This window comes from Dendrobates tinctorius, unplaced genomic scaffold (assembly GCF_039654945.1).
Source record: "Dendrobates tinctorius isolate UK_male_01 unplaced genomic scaffold, ASM3965494v1 ptg000111l, whole genome shotgun sequence".
Lineage (NCBI taxonomy): Eukaryota > Metazoa > Chordata > Amphibia > Anura > Dendrobatidae > Dendrobates > Dendrobates tinctorius.
Window position 1 is genome coordinate 26,320,615 of NW_027361779.1, and position 20,214 is coordinate 26,340,828.

Below are 20,214 nucleotides of genomic sequence, written 5' to 3' on the forward strand. Positions count from 1 at the left end.
CTGAAAAAGCAGAGGTATCAATTGAGCAAATTTGTAAGGCCGCTACCTGGGCTTCACCCTCAACCTTCTTTAAACACTATAGATTAAATCTATCCTCCTCTGCTGACTCAACCTTTGGTAGAAGGGTGCTGCAAGCGGTGGTCCCTCCCTACGGTGTTTCGAAGTCTCCAAAAATCTCTCATGTGGTGCTGTCATGGGTGAAGGGAAAACCACCATGGTTACTTACCGGTAGCCGTTTTTTCCGGAACCCATGACAGCACCCGTATATTTCCCCCCCCCCCTCTTTTCACCATATGGGTGTGCACAATAGTTGAGTGCATTTGTGTGATGTGGTGATGGATAAACGTGTAACTAACCGGGAAGTCCTCTCAATGCTCTGTAATCCAACTGAAGCGGGGGAGAGGTGCCGCCCCTTATGTTTCAGTAGGTTCCTGTCCTGGCGGGGCGGATCCCTCTCATGTGGTGCTGTCATGGGTTCCGGAAAAACCGGCTACCGGTAAGTAACCATGGTGGTTTCTTGGCAAATTCTCACATGGAATAGCCTTCATTTCTAAGAGCAGGAATAGACAGTCGAGTTTCGCATGAAATTTCTTTTTTTCTGGCCATTTTGAGAGTTTAATGGAACCAACAAATGTAATGCTCTCGATTCTCAACTAGCTCAAAGGAAGGTCAGGTTTATAGCGTCTCTAATCAGCCAAACTGTTTTCAGCTGTGCTAACATACTTGCACAAGGGTTTTCAAGGGTATTCTAACCATCCATTAGCCTTCTAACACAGTTAACAAACACAAAGTACCATAAGAATACTGGAGTGATGGTTGCTGGAAATGGGCCTCTGTACACCTATGAAGATACTGCATTACAAACCAGACGTTTGCAGCTAGAATAGTCAGTTACCACATTAACAATATATTGTCTCCTTCCCCACCATCCTGTAGAATGTAAGCCCGAAAGGGCAGGGTCCTCTCTCCCCTCTATATCAGTCTGTGATTGTTAGTTTGTTTACTGTAAGTGATATCTGTAATTTGTATGTAACCCCCTCATGTACAGCACCATGGAATCAATGACGCTATATAAATAAATATTAATAATAATAGAGTCTGTTTCTGAATCATTTAATGTTAGCTTCATTGGAAAAAACTGAGAATTTCCTTATTTTTGAAAGAAAAACAAAGTGACTCTAAACTTTTACACGGTTGTGTACATTGACGACATGACAACCTCTTCATTTGGAGAGGCAATGTATCTGACATACCAAAGTTCATTGAGTACATAAACAATAATAACCTCAATTTAAAATTTACTTTTTCTTCTCATTCCACTCAAATTTCATGTTTAGATCTACAATTTATTGGGTACACCAGAAAATATAAGTTCTACTTCAGCTTACATTTAGGCGCTGGAGCTGTGTTTGAAACTCGTTGCAGTTGTCTGTCAAACTTCAACCACCCTTCCTTTTCTTTCAAGGAGTTGTCATTTTAATATTTTTCAGTAAAAGAAATGTTTTTATCTGGAGCTTGAAACCACTATTTTTCCAATATGACATCTATGCCTCACTTGTCTCATTTGAGGGCTGCCATATATTCAGATTTTTCGTACAACCAATAATCTTCAGTAGTTTTAATAGCTGTCAACATGAGTTCAATGATGTTTATAGGGATGGGGACTGGGGCTTACATGCTTCTGTATCATTCTTTTCACTGTTTCATTACTTTAATGTCACCCTATGTTATTATATAATCCCAAGCCTTACATTGATCTTAGCAAAGCGAAAACATAATGTTAATTGTGTTATGTATGATATGAAATGGACCCTCTAAGTAATGGATGTTTGCTTCTCTTCAAGTTTTTTTTCCCTCTGGCATTGTGTCCGTAAGGTGTCAGTGAAACAGATGGCTACTTGACATGGGATGGGTTCTCCACTGGGATTCCTCTGATGCTTGCACTGAGACTGCAGTAAATCTGCACTTTGTAGTGTTATAGCTTTTATAGACCATCTGTATCTCTCTTCTGAAGGGTGTGCATTAACAGTTTGTTTGCCAGAGAGCAAGAATCTAGTTGAAGTAGCCTGCTTTGATATGGGGATGATATTCCATGTACAAAATGTAAATTCTTGGGCAAAAAAATCCAGAAAATCATTCTATGATTTTTTCATAATTTGCATTATATTGCATGAAATAAGTACGGTATTTGATTCAAGAAAAACAGAACTAAATATTTGGTACAGATACTTTAGTATGCAATTACAGAGGTCAGATGTTTCCTGTGTAGTTCTTGACCAAGTTTGCACACACTGCAGCAGGGATTTTGGCCCACTCCTCCATACAGATTTTCTCTAATTCGTACAGGTTTCGGGGCTGTTGCTGGGCAATATTGAATTTCAGCTCCCTCCAAAGATTTTCTATTGGGTTCAGGTCTGGAGACTGGCTGTGCCACTCCAGGACCTTGAAATGCTTCTTACGGAGCCACTCCTTGCTTGCCCTGGCTGTGTGTTTTCGGTTTATTGCCGTATTAGAAGACACAGCTACAACCCATCTTCAATGCTCTTAATAAGGGAAGGGGGTTGTTGGCCAAAATCTCACGATACATGATCCCATCCATCCCCCTTCAATTCGGTGCAGTCGTCTTGTGCCCCTTGTAGAAAAGCACCAAAGTATGATGTTTACCCCACTGTGCTTCATGGTTGGGACAGTGTTCTTGAAGTTGTACTTGTCCTTCTTCCTCCAAACACGGCGAGTGAAGTTGATACCAAAAAGTTTTATTTTGGTCTCATTTGGCCACATAACCTTCTCTCATACCTCCTCTGGATCATTCAGATAGTCATTGTTGAACTTCAAACGGGTCTGGACATGTGCTGGTGTGAGCTGGGGGACCTTGTGTGCCCCACAGGATTTCCATCCATGATGGCATAGTGTGTTACTCAGGGTAATGTTTGAGACTGCGGTCCGAGCTCTCTTCAGGTCATTAACCAGGTCCTCCCGTGTAGTTCTGGGCTGATTACTGACCTTTCTCAGAATCATCCTTGCCCCACTAGACAAGACCTTTATATGGAGCCCCAGACCGAGGTATATTGACAGTCACCTTGTATTTCTTCCAGTTGTTGCCTTCTCAACAAGCTGCTGGTCTATTGTCCTGTAGCCCAATCCAGCCTTGTGCAGGTCTACAGTTTTGTCCCTGGTTTCCTTAGACAGTTTTTTGGTCTCGGCCATGGTGGAGAGGTTGGTGTGTGACTGAGTGTATGGACGGCTGTCTTTTATACAGGTAACCAGTTCAAAGAGATGCAAGCAATACAGGTAATGAGTGCAGAGTAGGAGGGCTTCTTAAAGAAAAACTAACACAGGTCTGTGAGAGCCAGAATTTTTGCTAGTCGGTAGTGATCAAATACTTATTTCATGCAATAAAATGCAATTTAATCATACAATGTGATTTTCTGTAGATTGTGACTCTCTCACAGTTGAGGTATACCCATGATAAAAATTACAGATCTCACCATTCTTTGTAGGCAGGAAAACTTGCAAAATCAGCAGTATTCCAAATAATAATTTTTTTTAATGTGTGTGTGTATAATAAATATATATATATATATATATATATTAATTATATATATATATCTCTTTCTCACCCCGATGGGTGTGGTCTTTGTTGACCTTTCTCCTGGGATCTGATCTGCTGTGGCCATTCTTCCAACTTAGGGGGTCACAGCTCCAAGTGCTCTGATCACCACTGGAATCACTGTTGCCGTCAACTTCCACATCTTCTCCTGTTCTCCTTTGAGGCCCTGGTAGTGCTACAGCTTCTCATATTCCTCCTTTCTGATGTTGCTTTCACTTGGCACTGCCACATATATTATCATTGCTGTCTTCTGATCCTTGTCTACTATCACAGTGTCTAGTTGGTTAGCTAACAACTGCTTGTTCGTCTGGATCTTAAAGTCCCAGCCCTTTCATTCTCCACCACTTTTTCTGGGCTCTCCCACCTTGGCTTAGGGGGACTTACCCATATTCTGTGCAGATGTTCCTGTATACAATTCCCTTTACTTGGTTGTGGCGTTCGGTATACGCTGTTTCTGCTTGCAATTTGCATCCTAACACTTTGTGTTGGACGGTTTCTGAGGTTTCTTTGCATAGTCTGCACCTTGGGTTATGTCTTGTGTGGTAGATTCCTGCTTCTATGGATCGCGTACTTAGTGCTTACTCTTGTTCTGCTATGATTAGTGCCTCTGTGCTGTCTCGGAGTCCAGCTTTCTCCAGCCATTGGTAGGATTTTTCCATATCGGCCACCTCCATTATCTGTCGATGGTACATCCCATGCAGCAGCTTGTCTTGCCATGGTGCTTCATCTTCTTCCTTTTCAGGTTTGTTGTTGTTGCTGCCTTACGCTAGTTCTCAGCATCTCATCTTTTTCTGATGTATTCCTGGATACTACTTGTTTCATCCATGACTGTAGCTTGGATGCTTATCAATCCTCGACCACCCTACTTTCTGTTGGTATACAATCTTTGTGTGCTAGACTTAGGGTGGAGACCTCCATGCATTGTGATAAGCTTTCATGTCTTCACATCTGCAGCTTCCATTTCTTCTTTTGGCCAGCACACTGTGCCAGCATGGTATCTGATAACTGGCAGGGCATATGTATTGATATGTATTCTTCCCATTGAGCTGGCTCTTCAGGACCTGTCTTGCCCTTTGATGGTATTTGGATGTTGCTGCTTTCTTTGCCTCCTCATCACTGTGACAATAAGGTGGACAACCTCCCACCCAATTGACCCCTCTCAACACATAGTGTGCTGTTGGAAACTTCTGGGTTGCGAATCACTGAAGCTAATGGCCTCAGTGAAACATGTCTCCCCTCCAGCACTTTGCCAGCGACTTAGTCACATATCTCCCCTTTGCCCAAAGCTGGAATTTTGGCACCTTCACTCACCAACCAGGGAAGTCTGGATAGGGCATCTGCGTTAACCATGTAGCTTTTTTAGCCTCTGCACGACGTAGAAGCTGAAGTCCTGGAGCACCAGAAACCACTTAGTTACCTGGGAATTTTTCCCGTTTCTTTCCCTCATCCATCTGAGGGGTGCATGGTCTGACACTAAACTGAACTTCTTGCTTAACATGTAGTATCTCAGCTTGTCTATTGCCCATTTGATGGCCAAGCACTCTTTCCCTCTGATGGCATACTTATTTTCACAGAAGGAGAGTTTCCTACTCAGGTTTAAGACTGGATGTTTGTCCCCATCTACTTCCTGGGACAACACAGCTCCCAACTCAACCTCCGAGATGTCCTTCTGGACCACAAACTTCTTTGTGTTGTCAGGTGCGACCAAGACCGACTGTTTGCATAGGACGAGCTTTAATTCCTGGAATGCCATCTTCTTCAGAGGACCACTTGACCATAAACATCTTTGTGCCCTTAAGATCTGTCAGGGGGCGGCTGTCATGGTGAAATTCAGGATAAATTGAAGATAGTAATCCACTAGTCCCAGAAATGCTCGAACTTGTTTGACTGGTTGCAGCCAATTTTGGATTGCTCCCACCTTATTTACTTGCAGCTTTATTTCTCCCCTTCTGGCGATGTAGCCCAAGTATTTTGCCTCCTCTTTCCCCATGGTGAACTTCTTTTGGTTTATGGTAAACTCTGTCTTCCTCAGGGCATCCAGTACCACCTGGACCTTCTGCAGGTGACTTCCCCAATCTGGGCTGAAGATCACAATATAATCCAGATAAGCTGCGGCGTACTTTTTTGTGAGAGGCTAAGATCTTGTCCATGGCCTTCGAGAAGGTAGCTGAAGGCTCCTTGCAGACCGAACGGCATTGTGGTATACTGAAAGCACACGTCAGGTGTTGAGAAGGCAGTCTTCTCCTTGGTACTTGGGGACAGGAGAATTTTCCAGTACCCTTTTGTTAGGTCCAGGGTGGTGATATATCTTGCTGACCCTGGTCTCTCAATGAGCTCATCGACCAGGGACATCGGATATGCGTCAAACTTGTAAACTTCATTTAGCTTCCTGTAGTCATTACAGAAACGCCACTCTTTGTCCAGTTTTGGCTCAAGGACAGTGGGGCTGGACCAGCCAATTTTTGACTCCTCAATGGCGCCCAGGCTCACCTCCTTGGAGATCACCTTGCGGCGGGCTTCAGGAATCCGATACAGCTTTTGGATTACACTCACATGTGGTTCCGTCAGGATTTCATGCTCCATGACTGTACCACCTGGCAATTCCGAAAACAGGTCCCTGTTCTGCTAAAGCAGCTCTCGGAAATGTTGCTTCTGGGCCCGTAATAGTATCTCTGCTACTGTGACATCCTCGACCCTGGCTTCAGGATTGACCCCAGGCACATAGCTTCCAGCGGTTCCCTGTGTCGCCATGGTTAAAGCAGGTTAATGTCGTACACCTGATGCGGCTTTCTGCTCTCTGGTTGGTAGACCTTGTAATTGATGTCATTCAACTTTTCGACCACCTCCTATGGCCCTTGTCATTTAGCCAGGATCTTACTTTCCACTGTGGGGATCAACACCAACACCCAGTCTCCAGGGTTGAGCTGTCTCAGTCTCGCCGACCGGTTGTGGACCCTTGCCTGGGCCTCTTGGACTTGAAGGAGGCTGTCCCTCACAATCGGCATCACTCTCGCGATCCTGTCTTGCATTTGGGCCACATGTTTGATAATGCTTCTGTGGGGTGTTGACTCCACTTCCCAGGTTGCCTTTGCAATGTCTAGAAGTCCCCAAGGGTGCCGTCTGTATAGGAACTCGAACGGTGAGGACCACGTAGAGGCCTGTGGGACTTTTCTAATGGAGAACAGGAAGTAGAGTAGTAGGAAATCCCAGTTTCTCCATCATTCTCCACTACCTTCTTGAGCATAATTTCACAACTTGCACAGCTCCCTCATCACGTTGGACATATAAGGAGTCCCTTGGTCTGTCATTATTTCCTTTGGCAGGCCCGTCCAGGAGAAAATATGGACTATTTCTCGAGCTATACTCCTGGCGGAGGAGTTTCTCTGTGGTACCACCTCTGGATATTGTATTGTATAGTCCATCACCACTAGGGTGTTTTGGTGCCCCCTGGTGGACTTGACTAGGAGCCCTACAATGTCCATGGCAATCCGATCAAATGGGACTTCTGTAATGGGCAGCGGCACTAGCGGACTCCAGAAGCAGAAGTGGGATACGGAGCCATTAACTGACAAGTAGAGCAGGGCCGGCAGTAGTGAACAATCTCTGCGACATCCAGGCCAGTAGAATTTCTGAAGGCTCCTTTCTTGAGTTTTGTCTACTCCCAGATGCCCACCCAAGATGTGAGAATGGGCCAGGTCTAGTACTCTTTGCTTATAGGGACCCTATACTAACTGCGTCTTTTATTTTAGTGACGCAGTATAGCAGCTTCTTTTTTAAAGCAAAACGGGGAAACCTGGTGTCGGCCCCCGGCTTTTGAGCGACCCCACTCATCACAGTTATATTGTCAAATGTCCCTTTTAGAGTAATATCCCGTGTATGAGCAGTCTCAAAATTTCCCCCAGAAACCCCCAGTTCAGGAATCCTCGGGCTCACTGATCACTGTGTTGTCCGTGTCAATAGTAAGGACACACAGGGGGAACTCATCCGCCTCTGACTGCGATGGGGATTCATCATTGTGGAACCGGCTCCTGTCTTAGTCACATGATACTGCCACCTTCCGCCATAAGTCCCAAAACAAGGTCAAGTCCCACCCTATTATCACATGGTGTAGTATGTCCTTAACCTCCCCACCCTCATGGGTCTCAGCCCCACAGTTGTTTTTTATAGGCAGTCTGGCAACTGAGTAGTCCTTGGCATCCCCGTGAATACAGCGGATGCCCACATGTTTTCCAGGGATCAGCTGGTGGGGGGAGTCACCAAACTCCCTGAGTCCAAGAGTCCTGACACAAGTACCCCATTTATTGTTACAGGACATGACTGCGGCACCTCACTGGGCTGATAGTCCACATTGCATGAGGGGTAGGCATAGTACGACCAGCGCCTCCGCATCCTACAGTCCATCTGTTCTTAAGACATGGGACTCCGGGAGGCTGTATGACCAAGGCAGTGACATCTCCAGCAGAGCATGTCTTTAGCAGTGGCCTTTGGCAACCCCTCAGCGACCCCTTTGGACCTTGGACTCTCCCCAGCAATAGCTCTACTAGCCCTCTTTCGGGATTCGGGCTCCCTCTGGTTTCCCCAGAATGGGGATGCAACACCACCAGACTTCCTTAGGGTCCTCTCAACCACCTGGTACCTTTCTACTAGGCCAACCACGTCATCCTCATTTCAGGGCAACCCAGGTCTTCACCGGCCTGGATAAATCTGCCCATTACTACTTGCTCTACCATCTGGGCTGGGGTGGAGGAGTCCGGCTGCTACAATTTCTGTACCAGATGCAGCAAATACATTTAGGAGCGAGGGGTTTTATCGCCGCACTGTGCCCACTGGTGGACCTTTTGCATTCGGGCAGACATAGTCAATCCTCAGCGTGCCAGTATCTCCGTTTTTAGTTTGGCATATTCCCAGGCATCTTGTAAGACCAGGTCATGATAATCCTTCTGGGGCTCGCCAGTTAGATAGGGGGCCAGCACCTCCGCCCGTTGGTCTATTGGTAGTTTCTAACGCTCTGCTACCCGCTCAGAAATAGTCAAAAATGCTTCCACATCACCACCCGGGGTCATCTTTTGCATCACTCATCTTACCACCTTCCAGTTGTATGTGTTATCACCTTGACTTGGGGAAGGGTGGTTTCTCTGCTGTGGACATCCCCTTCCATGGGTTCTATCTGCTTTTGCTGCTACTGGATCTACTTTATCAGGAGTTTTGTCTCCTGCTGTACTTGATGCTGCTCCTGCTCTTGGCGCTGCTGCTGCTCTCGGTACTGCTGGTGTTGTTGCTGCTGGCTTAAGATCCCCTTTGCTATTTTGCCTGACCATAGTTCTATCCCTGTCCTTCACCCAGTACATTTGGTTTGTCCACAGTAGTCACACTTGCTTCCTGGGGACCATGTTCCCACTTCTAGCACCAACTGTGGTAGATTGGCTCACTCTATTGTACACAGAAGCACAGGTACACTATCTCTTTAACTCTTCCACTGAACACTGAATATCTCTGGAGGCTGAGTGTTTAAACCCCCGACCACACCCTGGGGTAGAGATATGGTGGACAACCTCCCACCAGCTCTATGGTTGTCCTCAAAAACCCAGCCCTTAAAATGGCCTATTAACCTCTTTTGACTTGTAGTGTGCTGGAGGAAGCTTCTGGGTTTCAAAACACTGAAGCTAATAGGCTCAGTGAAACGTATCTCCCCACCAGCACTTTGCCAGTGACTTAGTTATTGTATATTATATGAAAACACCATCCCCATGGGAAAAAAAATTCCTCTGGGAGCCATCCATCCATTTTATGTTTCCTTCAGTGTGTAACTGCTTAGGTGAGGTTCACAAGAAGAACAGGATACATTGCTTTTCTCCACAGTTGATCCATAGCCAGAAGAAGGGAAAAGTGGACGTTCAATGAGTGATTACTTCCTGTTTTTTCCTACTTGTTTGTTCCATGTTTAAAGAAAAAGCTTTCTTACGATTTGTCTTCAGGAGTGCAATACACCTCAGCCTCCTGTCTTGTGGTGCACTCCTAAATGATAGACAGTTTAGACTCTGCACTCTCCAATGCTCAGAGGCAGAGAAACTTACAAGCTCTATAGCAATGATCTTGTAAGCACTGCACTCCATGCATAGGAGACACTGGCCACCGCTGATAGAACACAGAGGTGGCTAGTAACCCAGGCCGTGACCAGTATACACCAGAATTAAAATTCCTCTCCTTTCTCAAGAATGTAGTGATTTTAATAACTACTAAATTGCCAAGTTGCTTCGTTTACATTTATGCAGATGAGGCAAACTCTAATTTTCCAATGAACAGTAAAATAAAATTTAGTGTTTGTTCTCCCTATTAATGTTTCCTTGTCCGAGTATTTATTGTGCTCAGAAAGGTCACACCACATTAATATGACTAAGTAGGCTTTGTTGGTTTGAATCTCATTAAACCTTGTATGCATTTATAGATACAAATATTGATAATTTGTTTGATATTTTTAAATGGATTAACAATCTTATTATGTGTATCAGCTTGAAAAGTAACATTTACTCGGTGTTAACCAATTGTGTGTGATAATTGTAAGGGCAACAAGCTGTTCCATAATAATAATAATAATAATAATAATAATAATAATAATAATAATAATAATAATAATTATTAATAATACAATTATTATTATATATTCTCTCTATAGCGCCGACATATTCCGCAGCACTTTACATTTTAGAGGGGACTTGTACAGACGATAGACATTACAGCATAACAATAGAGACACAGATTATAACAAATATCAAGAGGAATGAGGGCCCTGCTCGCAAGCTTACAATCTATGAGGAAAGAGGTAGACACGACAGGTGGGTGGTAACATTTGCTTTCGTTTGGACCAGCCATAGTGTAAGAATCTGGTGTTCATGTAATGCTGCATGAACTGATTATCAGCCTAAGTATGTAACAGTACAGACACAGAGGGCTATTAAATGCATAAAGCGTGTGAGAACAAGATACGAGGAACCTGGTTATGGTAAAAAGAAATGTTTGAATGGGCAACACAGGGATAGTTAGAGTAATGCGTTGAGAAGGTAGGCCAGTCTGAACATGTAGCGAATGCATTCAGAAGGGGAATATTTAAAAATTTTTTTTTAAAAAAACATTTCTGATAGCAATAGTACCGGACAGTGGTGTTCTGTAGAGCGAGGGTCCATAGAGGCAGTTGCCCCTGGGCAAAATTTTGCCCTAATGCAGCTTTTTCTTGGACTGGTGTAGTGAGTGCCGCTCTGGTATCCAGCAGTCTAGGTGAGTAAGGCAGCAAGGGGACCGCTTTGACATTTTGGGTTCCTATGCAGAGTTCTGCAGTTGCGATGAGTTGGCAGAAATATCATCCATCTTCAAGTATGAATAATAAAAATTAACTTTTATTTATCAAATTAAAATCCAGGATCCATGATAAATGTGACATGACAACTACACTGTCATAGCAAATGGCGGCAGTTACGTATTTCATGTGAACTGCGGTGTCCATTGTCTAAGCTCAGACAGATCGTGGTACCTGGACTTTTTTTTTCAGTAAGTCAAATTTTATTATTCATACTGATATGAATAATAAAATAGTATTAAGGTGTTACCTTGTATACTTGTTCCTTTATATCAGATAAGTAATTGTATACTGTTCCTGAGTTTGCTCATGTGAACACAGTGACCCCTTGGGAATTACATGGCTTTATGTTCTCTTCAGGGGATCAACATCTCAATCAATAGAACTGCCTATGGTTGTATGATCTAATACGACATGTACCTGATGGTGTCCTAGTTGTAATGTAGGACGGAGATCACAGTTCAGACACCCTGACTGCATACTGATCTATAAGCTCATTTAGGGGAATGGAGAGGAGAGGATAATTACACTCTCTCCACAGCAGACGAAGGTGGTACTGAAACTAGTTGTCATGAGATGCTATGCTGATGCATCAGGGATTGATTGCAGGGCATAGAGTAGAAAAAAGCAGTGTGAAATCCGAAATTCAAGATTGACGCTGAAGAGAGGAAATCGAGGCTTTGAAGTCCAAGGAAGAAAATACACTGTAAATAAGCGAAATCCAGAGTGTGATAAACATTCAGTTAGGGGATGTAGGGATGGAAAAAAAAACAAAAAAAAAAACTCTGAGAACTTCCTTTTGCTATCTCTGCCTTCAGTTTTGTTTTTCAGCTGTCATGCTTCCTATAGAAGTCTCATCTCTCCTGTGGCTGCTCACTACATTTTGATAAGCCAATGAGACTGTTGCCTCCAAAACTCATTTTAGTTATACAGGCCGAACGGGCACTCAAACTCATTAACTTGGCTCCTAGACTGTCTGTGCAGCCAAGCGGAAAAGACTTGTATTGTGCACATTTACATATTATAAGGGTAACAAAGAGCGTATTCACCCATTGCATTCACCTCCTGAAGAAGAGACATCAATGCGAAACTTGCATTGGTGAACATGGCCATAGTTCAGGCAAGACTGACAAATAGGGTGAATACTCTCTTTACTTGCTACCGTTATAATATGTAAATGCGTACAATACAAGTCTGCTGTTACTGTTTGACAAGAACTGAACTATTGTCCCATTATTGGACTACCTTTCCACACCTGGGCTATATAGAGTATCAACTTAGTCCATAAGCACCAGACTATATGATATTGTAAGATTTGAAAACAATATCCTCATTTGTCCGTATTCAGTTAACTATGTCCTGACCTATTCTCCTGCCTGCTTTTTACCTAGGGATCAAATCACATCTACCATAATTATGTAGTATTATGTATTTTTTCTGTAATCCTGTGTATTTATAAATAAACTTTGACCTTTTTTAGCATATTTTGACTCTAGTTCTCCTTGCTAAATATATTAAGATGAGTCACTAAACATACGGGTAAATTAGTAATGTAGAACTGGTATCTTTGTACAATTTCAGTGTCAGAGTAGTTACTCCTCTTCTGGGCTGCAGTGTCGACAGGGGCATGACTGCTGACGTCATGCTGATTGTCAGCCAGCTTACGGCAGTTATGCAGCGGAGAGCCAGCCGTCAATCAGCATGACGACCGCAGTCATGCCCCATCAACTGAGCAGAGGAAGGACGTGACATCAACGGAAGCTGTGGCGGAATAACCGTCAAGAACGCTCTGTGCCCGCAGAGATAGGGCGGGCAGAATAGGCAATTAGTTGGCAGCTACGTACCTGTTAGTTCTTAGGCCTACACTAAAATAATAATATAGTCCTAGATAAAAAGATTAACTGTAGATTAATAGTACAAACGAATATAAGAAACTTTGTAAACTTCACTCTGTATCCTCTGGTAAAATCTGTTTTTTAGTGAAGACTGATTGTCCGCTTGCTGAGACATGGGATGACTGTTACGGTTTATAAATATTAATAGAGATGGCAGGGTGGAGGAGACTGCAAGAGCTAGAACGAAACCGATAAGCAGCCAGGGTCACCTGAAATGACAACCAAATGAATAGAGCAGATTTGCAGTATTTGTCAGCGAACGCTAAAAAGTTGAATCATCTGTGTCGTGCAGCTCGGCAATGTCTTCCATCTGGCCAACATTGAATATAGCCGATCTTTGGGGGTGCTGGGTGTCATACACTAATCTCATATTGATGACCTACTCCAAAAATGCATCATCAATACTTTTGTAGTGGAACAACCATTTACGATACTTGTGAGTGTAGGGAAGTGAGGCGGAATAAGAGATTTTTTTAGAAGTTATTCTAGCATTGGAAATCCCTTTCTCTGTTCTACCCAACATTATTCATGCTAAATTATCTAAAATGAGCTTTTTCCAAAATGAAGCGTGGAATTCATTCTCATATACTCATTAGCAAGTTTGTTCCATCTCCTGTTATCAGTTCACATCATTTAGATTTGGTGGATTTGTCAAACTTGTCGTCCTTTGATTCTGAAGAGGCCCGGTCCCTCACTGTCCCATTAATAATGGGTCTTTTATGCAGTGCTTTTTCAATGATTTGTATTATGTGCTTTTTCTTGTGAAAATGCCGACAAGATGAAATCATTATGCTGTATATAATGCACATTTCAGGCTGTAGGTGCTGAATGACTCATACTGTTCTTCATTTTTCTTCATGAGTCAATTCTTTGCGGAGAATTTTAGGCTCCTAAATTGTTACATTCTTCAAGAAATGAAATGTGAATTTTTACAATTTTTTTTTTGCAGTGGGTATTTGACATGCACAAGTCTAGGATGCTAGAGACTTTTGGTAACCTGTAGTGATGTGACCTGTATGAGCATACCCTAAATGACACCTGATGGGTTTGATTTGGCAACCTCTATCTGTATCAATTTTTTGAAAGGAATCTGTCATCAGAATTTCACCTCACAAACTATTTATATGTGTATGTAGCTCTTAAAAGGACAAATTAAGCAATACCTTTACATGGCCTGTCTGTTCCTCTGTTACTGAGCAGTCGTTGTTTGAATTGTTATCAAATGGTATATCTGAATCCTCTGTCACTCCAGCTCTATTTGCCACCCAGCATTCCCTCCTCCTGCTTGACTAACTGCCTCTATGATTCAGCCAAGGAGTCATTAGTCAAGCAGTAGGAGGCAGTGGAGTGACAAAGGCTTCAGATCTACCATAGTCCTTTAGCCTTATTTGCATATGAAATAAAATGCTGTTTTCTCTGAAACCGAGGAACAGTCTTGTCATGTAAAGGTATTGCTGAACTTGTCTTTGAAAGGGCTGCATGAACATATAAATAGTTTGTGTTGTGAAATTCTGCTGAATAAATGGAACCTGTCCGATGCCCTGACTTTCCCTGGCCCCTATTATAGCGGTATTTATGGGGATTTTGTTTTTTTTTTTTTTTGTTTTTTTTTTTATAAGGTGTTTCATATGCCTTACTAATGCTTCAATCTTTAAAAAAATTAACATGAAACCTACAGCATCACAGGATATGCTAGTGAGGCAGGACTAGTCCGGCAGTGCATCTCTTCCGTGAACTAGTACTACCTTGGGTCTTCTAATCACGCCTCCTTAGGCATGATTGACAGCCTGCAGAATCGTTCTGTCAGTCACACCCAGAAAGGTGTGATTCAGAGATCAAATTCCTGACTACTCTGTAGAAGGGACTCCTCACCAGAGTAGTACTGCCTCAGTAACATGTGTAGCACTTGGTTTAATGTTGTTCTTTTATTATTTATTTTTTTCATTTTGTCAAAGATTGCAGCTTTAACAGTTGGGGACAGACAGAGGACCTGTCAGGAGTAGAGTTTTTCAGATTTGTTCGGATTCATTCGCTGAATCTGAATTTGCCATATTCGTACCACAGTAGTATGCCGAATTTACGTTTGTAGATTGTTTCCGAACATATTCGGTCATTTCTACTCCCATGGACTCCAATGACGTTCGGTGAATATTGCAAAAACAATATTTGCTGCCGGTCATAATCGGAACCGAAATTTGAAAAATTTGCTCAACTCTACACTGTGTTCCAAATTCTTATGCAAATTGGATTTAAGTGTCATAAAGATGTAATTTTTTGTTTTTCAAATAAACTCCTAGATGGTATTGTGTATCAGGGCTCTTTGGATCACTGAAATCAATCTCAAATGCCTGTGATAATTAGTTTACCAGGTGAGCCCAAATAAAGGAAAACTACTTAAGAATGATGTTCCACATTATTAAGCAGGGCACAGGTTTCAAGGAATTTAGGAAAGAAAAAGGATCTCTCTGCTGCTGAAAAGCATCAAATAGTGCAATGCCTTGATCAAGAGATGAAAACATTAGATATTTCCCCAAAATTTAAACGTGATCATTGTACTGTTAAGAGATTTGTGGTTGATTCTGAGCACAGACATGTTTGTGCTGATAAAGGCAGAATGAGGAAGGTTTCTGCCAGGCAAGTTCATCGGATTAAGAGAGCAGCTGCTAAAAAGCCATTACAAACCAGCAAACAGATATTTAAAGCTGCTGGTGCCTCTGGAGTCCCTTGACCCTCAGGGTGTAGGATCCTTCAAAGACTTGCTGTGGTGCATAAACCTACTATTCATCCACTCCTAAACAGTGTTCACAAGCAGAAATGGTTGCAGTGGGCCCAGACATACATGAAGACTAATTTTCATACAGTCTTGTTTACTGATGAGTGTCGAGCAACCCTGGATGGTCCAGATGGATGGAGTAGTGGATGGTTGGTGGATGGCCATCATGTCCCAACAAGGCTGCGACATCAGCAAGGAGGTGGAAGAGTCATGTTTTGGGCCGGAATCATGGGGAAACAGCTGATAGGGCTCTTTAAGGTTCCTGAAGGTGTGAAAATGACCTCTGCAAAGTATATAGAGTTTCTGACTAACAGCTGTCTTCCATGGTATAAAAAGCAGAAACGTGCCTTCAGGAGCAAAATCATTTTCATGCATGACAATGCACCATCTCATGCTGCAAAGAATACCTCTGAGTCATTGACTGCTATGGGCATAAAAGGAGATAAACTCATGGTGTGGCCACCATCTTTCCCCTAACCTCAACCCTGTAGAGAACCTTTGGAGTATCATCAAGCAAAAGATCTATGAGGGTGGGAGGCAGTTCACATCAAGACAGCAGCTCTGGGAGGCTATTCTGACTTCATGTAAAGAAATACAAGCAGAAACTCTCCAAAAACTCACAAGTTCAATGGATGCAAGAATTGTGAAGGTGATATCAAAGAAGGGTTCCTATGTTAACATATAACTTGGCCTGTTAGGATGTTTTGGAGTTAAATATCTTTTTTGTTCAGTGAATGTGACCTCCTAATGCTGCAAATTCCACAAATGAACATTTTCAGTTCTTTAAAACATATCAAATGCTTAGAAATTCTACTGTGCATAATAATTTGGAACAGTGCAATTTGAGTTTTTATTCATTTTGGAGATTATACTGTTATTATTGGGAGGTTTCTTCAATAAAATTTGTATACTCTATTGGGTGATGACTTTTATTAGACTGACTGTCATTTGTACCGACTATTTAGGAAAATCATAGAAAAATATAATTTGCATAATAATTTGGAACACAGTGTAGTCAGGAGCATCGTTACTTAGAACTCTGCAAAATTCTGATCCTCTGTCACTTCTTGCTATTACCATTGCCCTTGTCAAGTGGGTGCGTCCCTACAGCGTCTGATAATGGTCGTCACTGCACAGTGTCAGTCTTTAGGGACATAACCTCCCAATGGTAACACCCAGTTGTTGTCAATGTGTTCAAACATGTTCGAAGATGAATAACAGAGAATCAACACATCACAAGTAGAGATGTCAGAATATCTCATGATTGCTACATTTATTTAAAAAAGAGACATTTTGGGAGAGCTGTTATAGGTCATATTTAAAGAGGTTGCCCAGTACTTTATTGGTGGCCAATCCTTAGGCTAGGCTATCAATTTCTGATCAGTGGGGATTCAACATCGGCAGCCTAAGTGATCAGCTGTTATCGGTGGTGGCCAGAATTTCTCGGAAGCTGCTGGAACACAGCAGCTCCGACCAAACTATAGTGATTGTGTTCGGGTACTGCGGATCCACTCCTATTCATTTGAGTAGTGGTTGGATCCGTATTACCCGGCCACGGCCACTATAGAAATGACAGAGGTTCTGTGTTCCCGCAACAGTAGAAAACTTCCTGCCGATAACGTCTGATTAGCGGGGTTGCCGGGTGTCGCTTCCCCACTGATCAGATAATGATGGCCTTACCTGAGGATAGGACATTAATAAAAAAAAAAGTAGTGGTCAACCTCTTTAAGTCTCAAATCTAAAAATTTGTTGTCATTAAAAAAAAACAAACTAATAATCAGAGTACTTGTTTTCATACTGGAACTGGAATATATTGTTGCATCCCATAGCTGTACATTAGTATATAACTTTTTATTTACTTATGAAGGTTCCCCTTCCGTAAAGTTGAGTGTTATGCATTTTTAGAAACAACCTCATCATTAGGAAGATCCAAAATCATTGTTTCCATTTTTGCCAGATAAAATTGGAAAAATGTAGAGCCAACTTGGAACACGGTTTTTCAGTTTTTGTATAATAAAAACAAATAATCTTTATTTTTATATAGCGCTAACATATTCAGCAGCACTTTACAGATATTATCATCACTGTCCCCGATGGGGCGCACAATCTAAATTCCCTATCAGTATGTCTTTGGAATGTGGGAGGAAACTGGAGTACTTGGAGAAAACCCACACAAACACGGGGAGAACATACAAACTCCTTGCAGATGTTGTCCTTGGTGGGATTCGAACCCAGGACCCCAGCGCTGCAAGGCTGCAGTGCTATCCACTGAGTCACCGTGCCACCCCTGTATAGAATTATTCTGTGTAAAACATTGAGTAGCGTAGAAAATACATTACATTATTACGGTATATTGATCTTTAGTTAGTTTGTGTTTTAGCCCAGAGCTACATTCACAATTCTAGCAGACCAAGGAACTGATGCGCAGCATGAGTATTCTATCGCTTTTCTGAGTTTCTTTATCTGGTAAGGTATGCTTTCTTCTTGCTTTCCTTGTTTTGCTATTTTCTTTCTGTACTATGTTTTTTCATCCTTTATGAAGATGATAGAAGCTGTTTCTTTCAGCATGCCACTACATTATTAATCATTTTTGTTTTTCTTTTCTTAATTTCCACAGGGTGCAATATTTTTAGAAGGTATCGCAGTAAAACATGTAGCCCAGGTAACTACACAACCAAAACTTGGAGAAATACAGAGGAAGTGTCAGCAGTTTGCCTCATGGGAAGGGTATGCAAATTCTTGCCTTTCTTCTATTAATTTGGCCATCTGTTCTCTTTGAGAAATAGTTTACAATTTATGCACCTAATGTATGTAAAAGATGATCTGTTTCTACAGTTTTCATTGTTTTCTGGCCAGTAAGGAGAGTCTACAACCTGATTATAGTGGACCTGTCACCATCTCCTGACATGTTTGTTAGTAAATCCTTTGTTTGCCGTAAAATAACAATTGTGGAACACATTTTCCTATGAATCTGAATTGTGCCGTTCCGCTATTATTCTTCCTAAAAATTTATGAATAAATTAAAAACTGAATGTTAAGATTTTTCTTCTCAAATGGGCGTTTCTGATACGGTCAGCAGTGTGAGTGGTAACACCCAAGAGGAACCACAGAATAAAGAAATGTAAGAAAAGATGCTCCTAGAAATGTAATTTCTAATAATAGAGTTAAATTTACTAAAAGGCACGCCAGGACAGACAGAAATTTCCTGGTTTGTTTTATTTCATAGAAGTCCTATGTCGGAGATCAAAGCCCTTAAAATTCTCCTGCTGTCATTGCACAATCTTCTTCCAGGAGTCCCAGGCAGAGAGCACTTCTACTCATCATGTAAAACTTTGAATCCAACGACATGACATATTGAGCAATACCACTTATCATTTGGTTATGTACTGCAATATTTTAGTATTACAGTACAGACCAAAAGTTTGGACACACCTTCTCATTCAAAGAGTTTTCTTTATTTTCATGACTATGAAAATTGTAGATTCACTCTGAAGGCATCAAAACTATGAATTCACACATGTGGAATTATATAATTAACAAAAAAGTGTGAAACAACTGAAAATATGTCTTATATTCTAGGTTCTTCAAAGTAGCCACCTTTTGCTTTGATTACTGCTTTGCACACTCTTGGCATTCTCTTGATGAGCTTCAAGAGGTAGTCACCGGAAATGGTTTTCACTTCACAGGTGTGCCCTGTCAGGTTTAATAAGTGGGATTTCTTGCCTTCTAAATGGGGTTGGGACCATCAGTTGTGTTGTGCAGAAGTCTGGTGGATACACAGCTGATAGTCCTACTGAATAGACAGTTAGAACTTGTATTATGGCAAGAAAAAAGCAGCTAAGTAAAAGGCTTCAATAAGCTTAAAAATGAACAGGTATAATGCATTTCAATGCTGTTTCATTGCAATGTGTTTGCAATTTTCACTCAGCAGCATCCACTGCTCCATGGAGTCAAATGGTCACTACACCTGTTTTGAAGAATATTTCCTTTGAAAATGATGTGTAAATGACTTAGAGAATTTCTCTGTGTAAAAGCTCATGTTAAAATCGCATTGCAGTCGGCGTGGAATCACGCTGCATTCGGATGTAAATCGGATGGTAGGTGTGAAAAGTCGGATTGTACTCGCATAAAAAATGCATGACAATCGCATTACACTTGTCTGACTCTCCTTCATCAAAATCGGACTGATCTTAAAATTATCATCAAATGGATAAAAAATGGTACCACAACAAACCTGCCAAGAAAAGACCACCCACCAAACCTCTCAGCCTGGTCAAGAAGGGCATTAATAAGAAAGTCAGCATAGACGCCAAAGGTAACCCTGAAGGAACTGCAGAGTTCCCATCCATATAGCCACAATAAGAAGTACACTCCATAGAGGTGGCCTTTATGGAAGAGTGGGCATGAAAAAACTTTACTTGCACTCAAAAGTTGTAAGGCTCATCTTGAGTTTGCAAAAGACACTTGAGAGACTCCCCAAATACAATGTGACTGTAGGGTTAGTAATACTGTGTGTGTGTGTGTGTGTGTGTGTGTGTGTGTGTGTGTGTGTGTGTGTGTGTGTGTGTGTGTGTATGTATGTATA

General features: G+C 42.0%; 1 protein-coding gene across 4 annotated transcripts in view; it reads left to right on the forward strand.

The window, feature by feature from the left end:
* RNGTT (RNA guanylyltransferase and 5'-phosphatase) overlaps positions 1 to 20,214 on the forward strand; it is a 601,184-nt gene that overhangs the window by 69,725 nt on the left and 511,245 nt on the right. For all 4 annotated transcript variants that reach the window (XM_073589590.1, XM_073589589.1, XM_073589588.1 and 1 more), the window contains exon 7: positions 18,247 to 18,356. In XM_073589590.1, the coding sequence (XP_073445691.1) occupies positions 18,247 to 18,356 (110 nt within the window). The remainder of the gene's footprint in view (positions 1 to 18,246; positions 18,357 to 20,214) is intronic.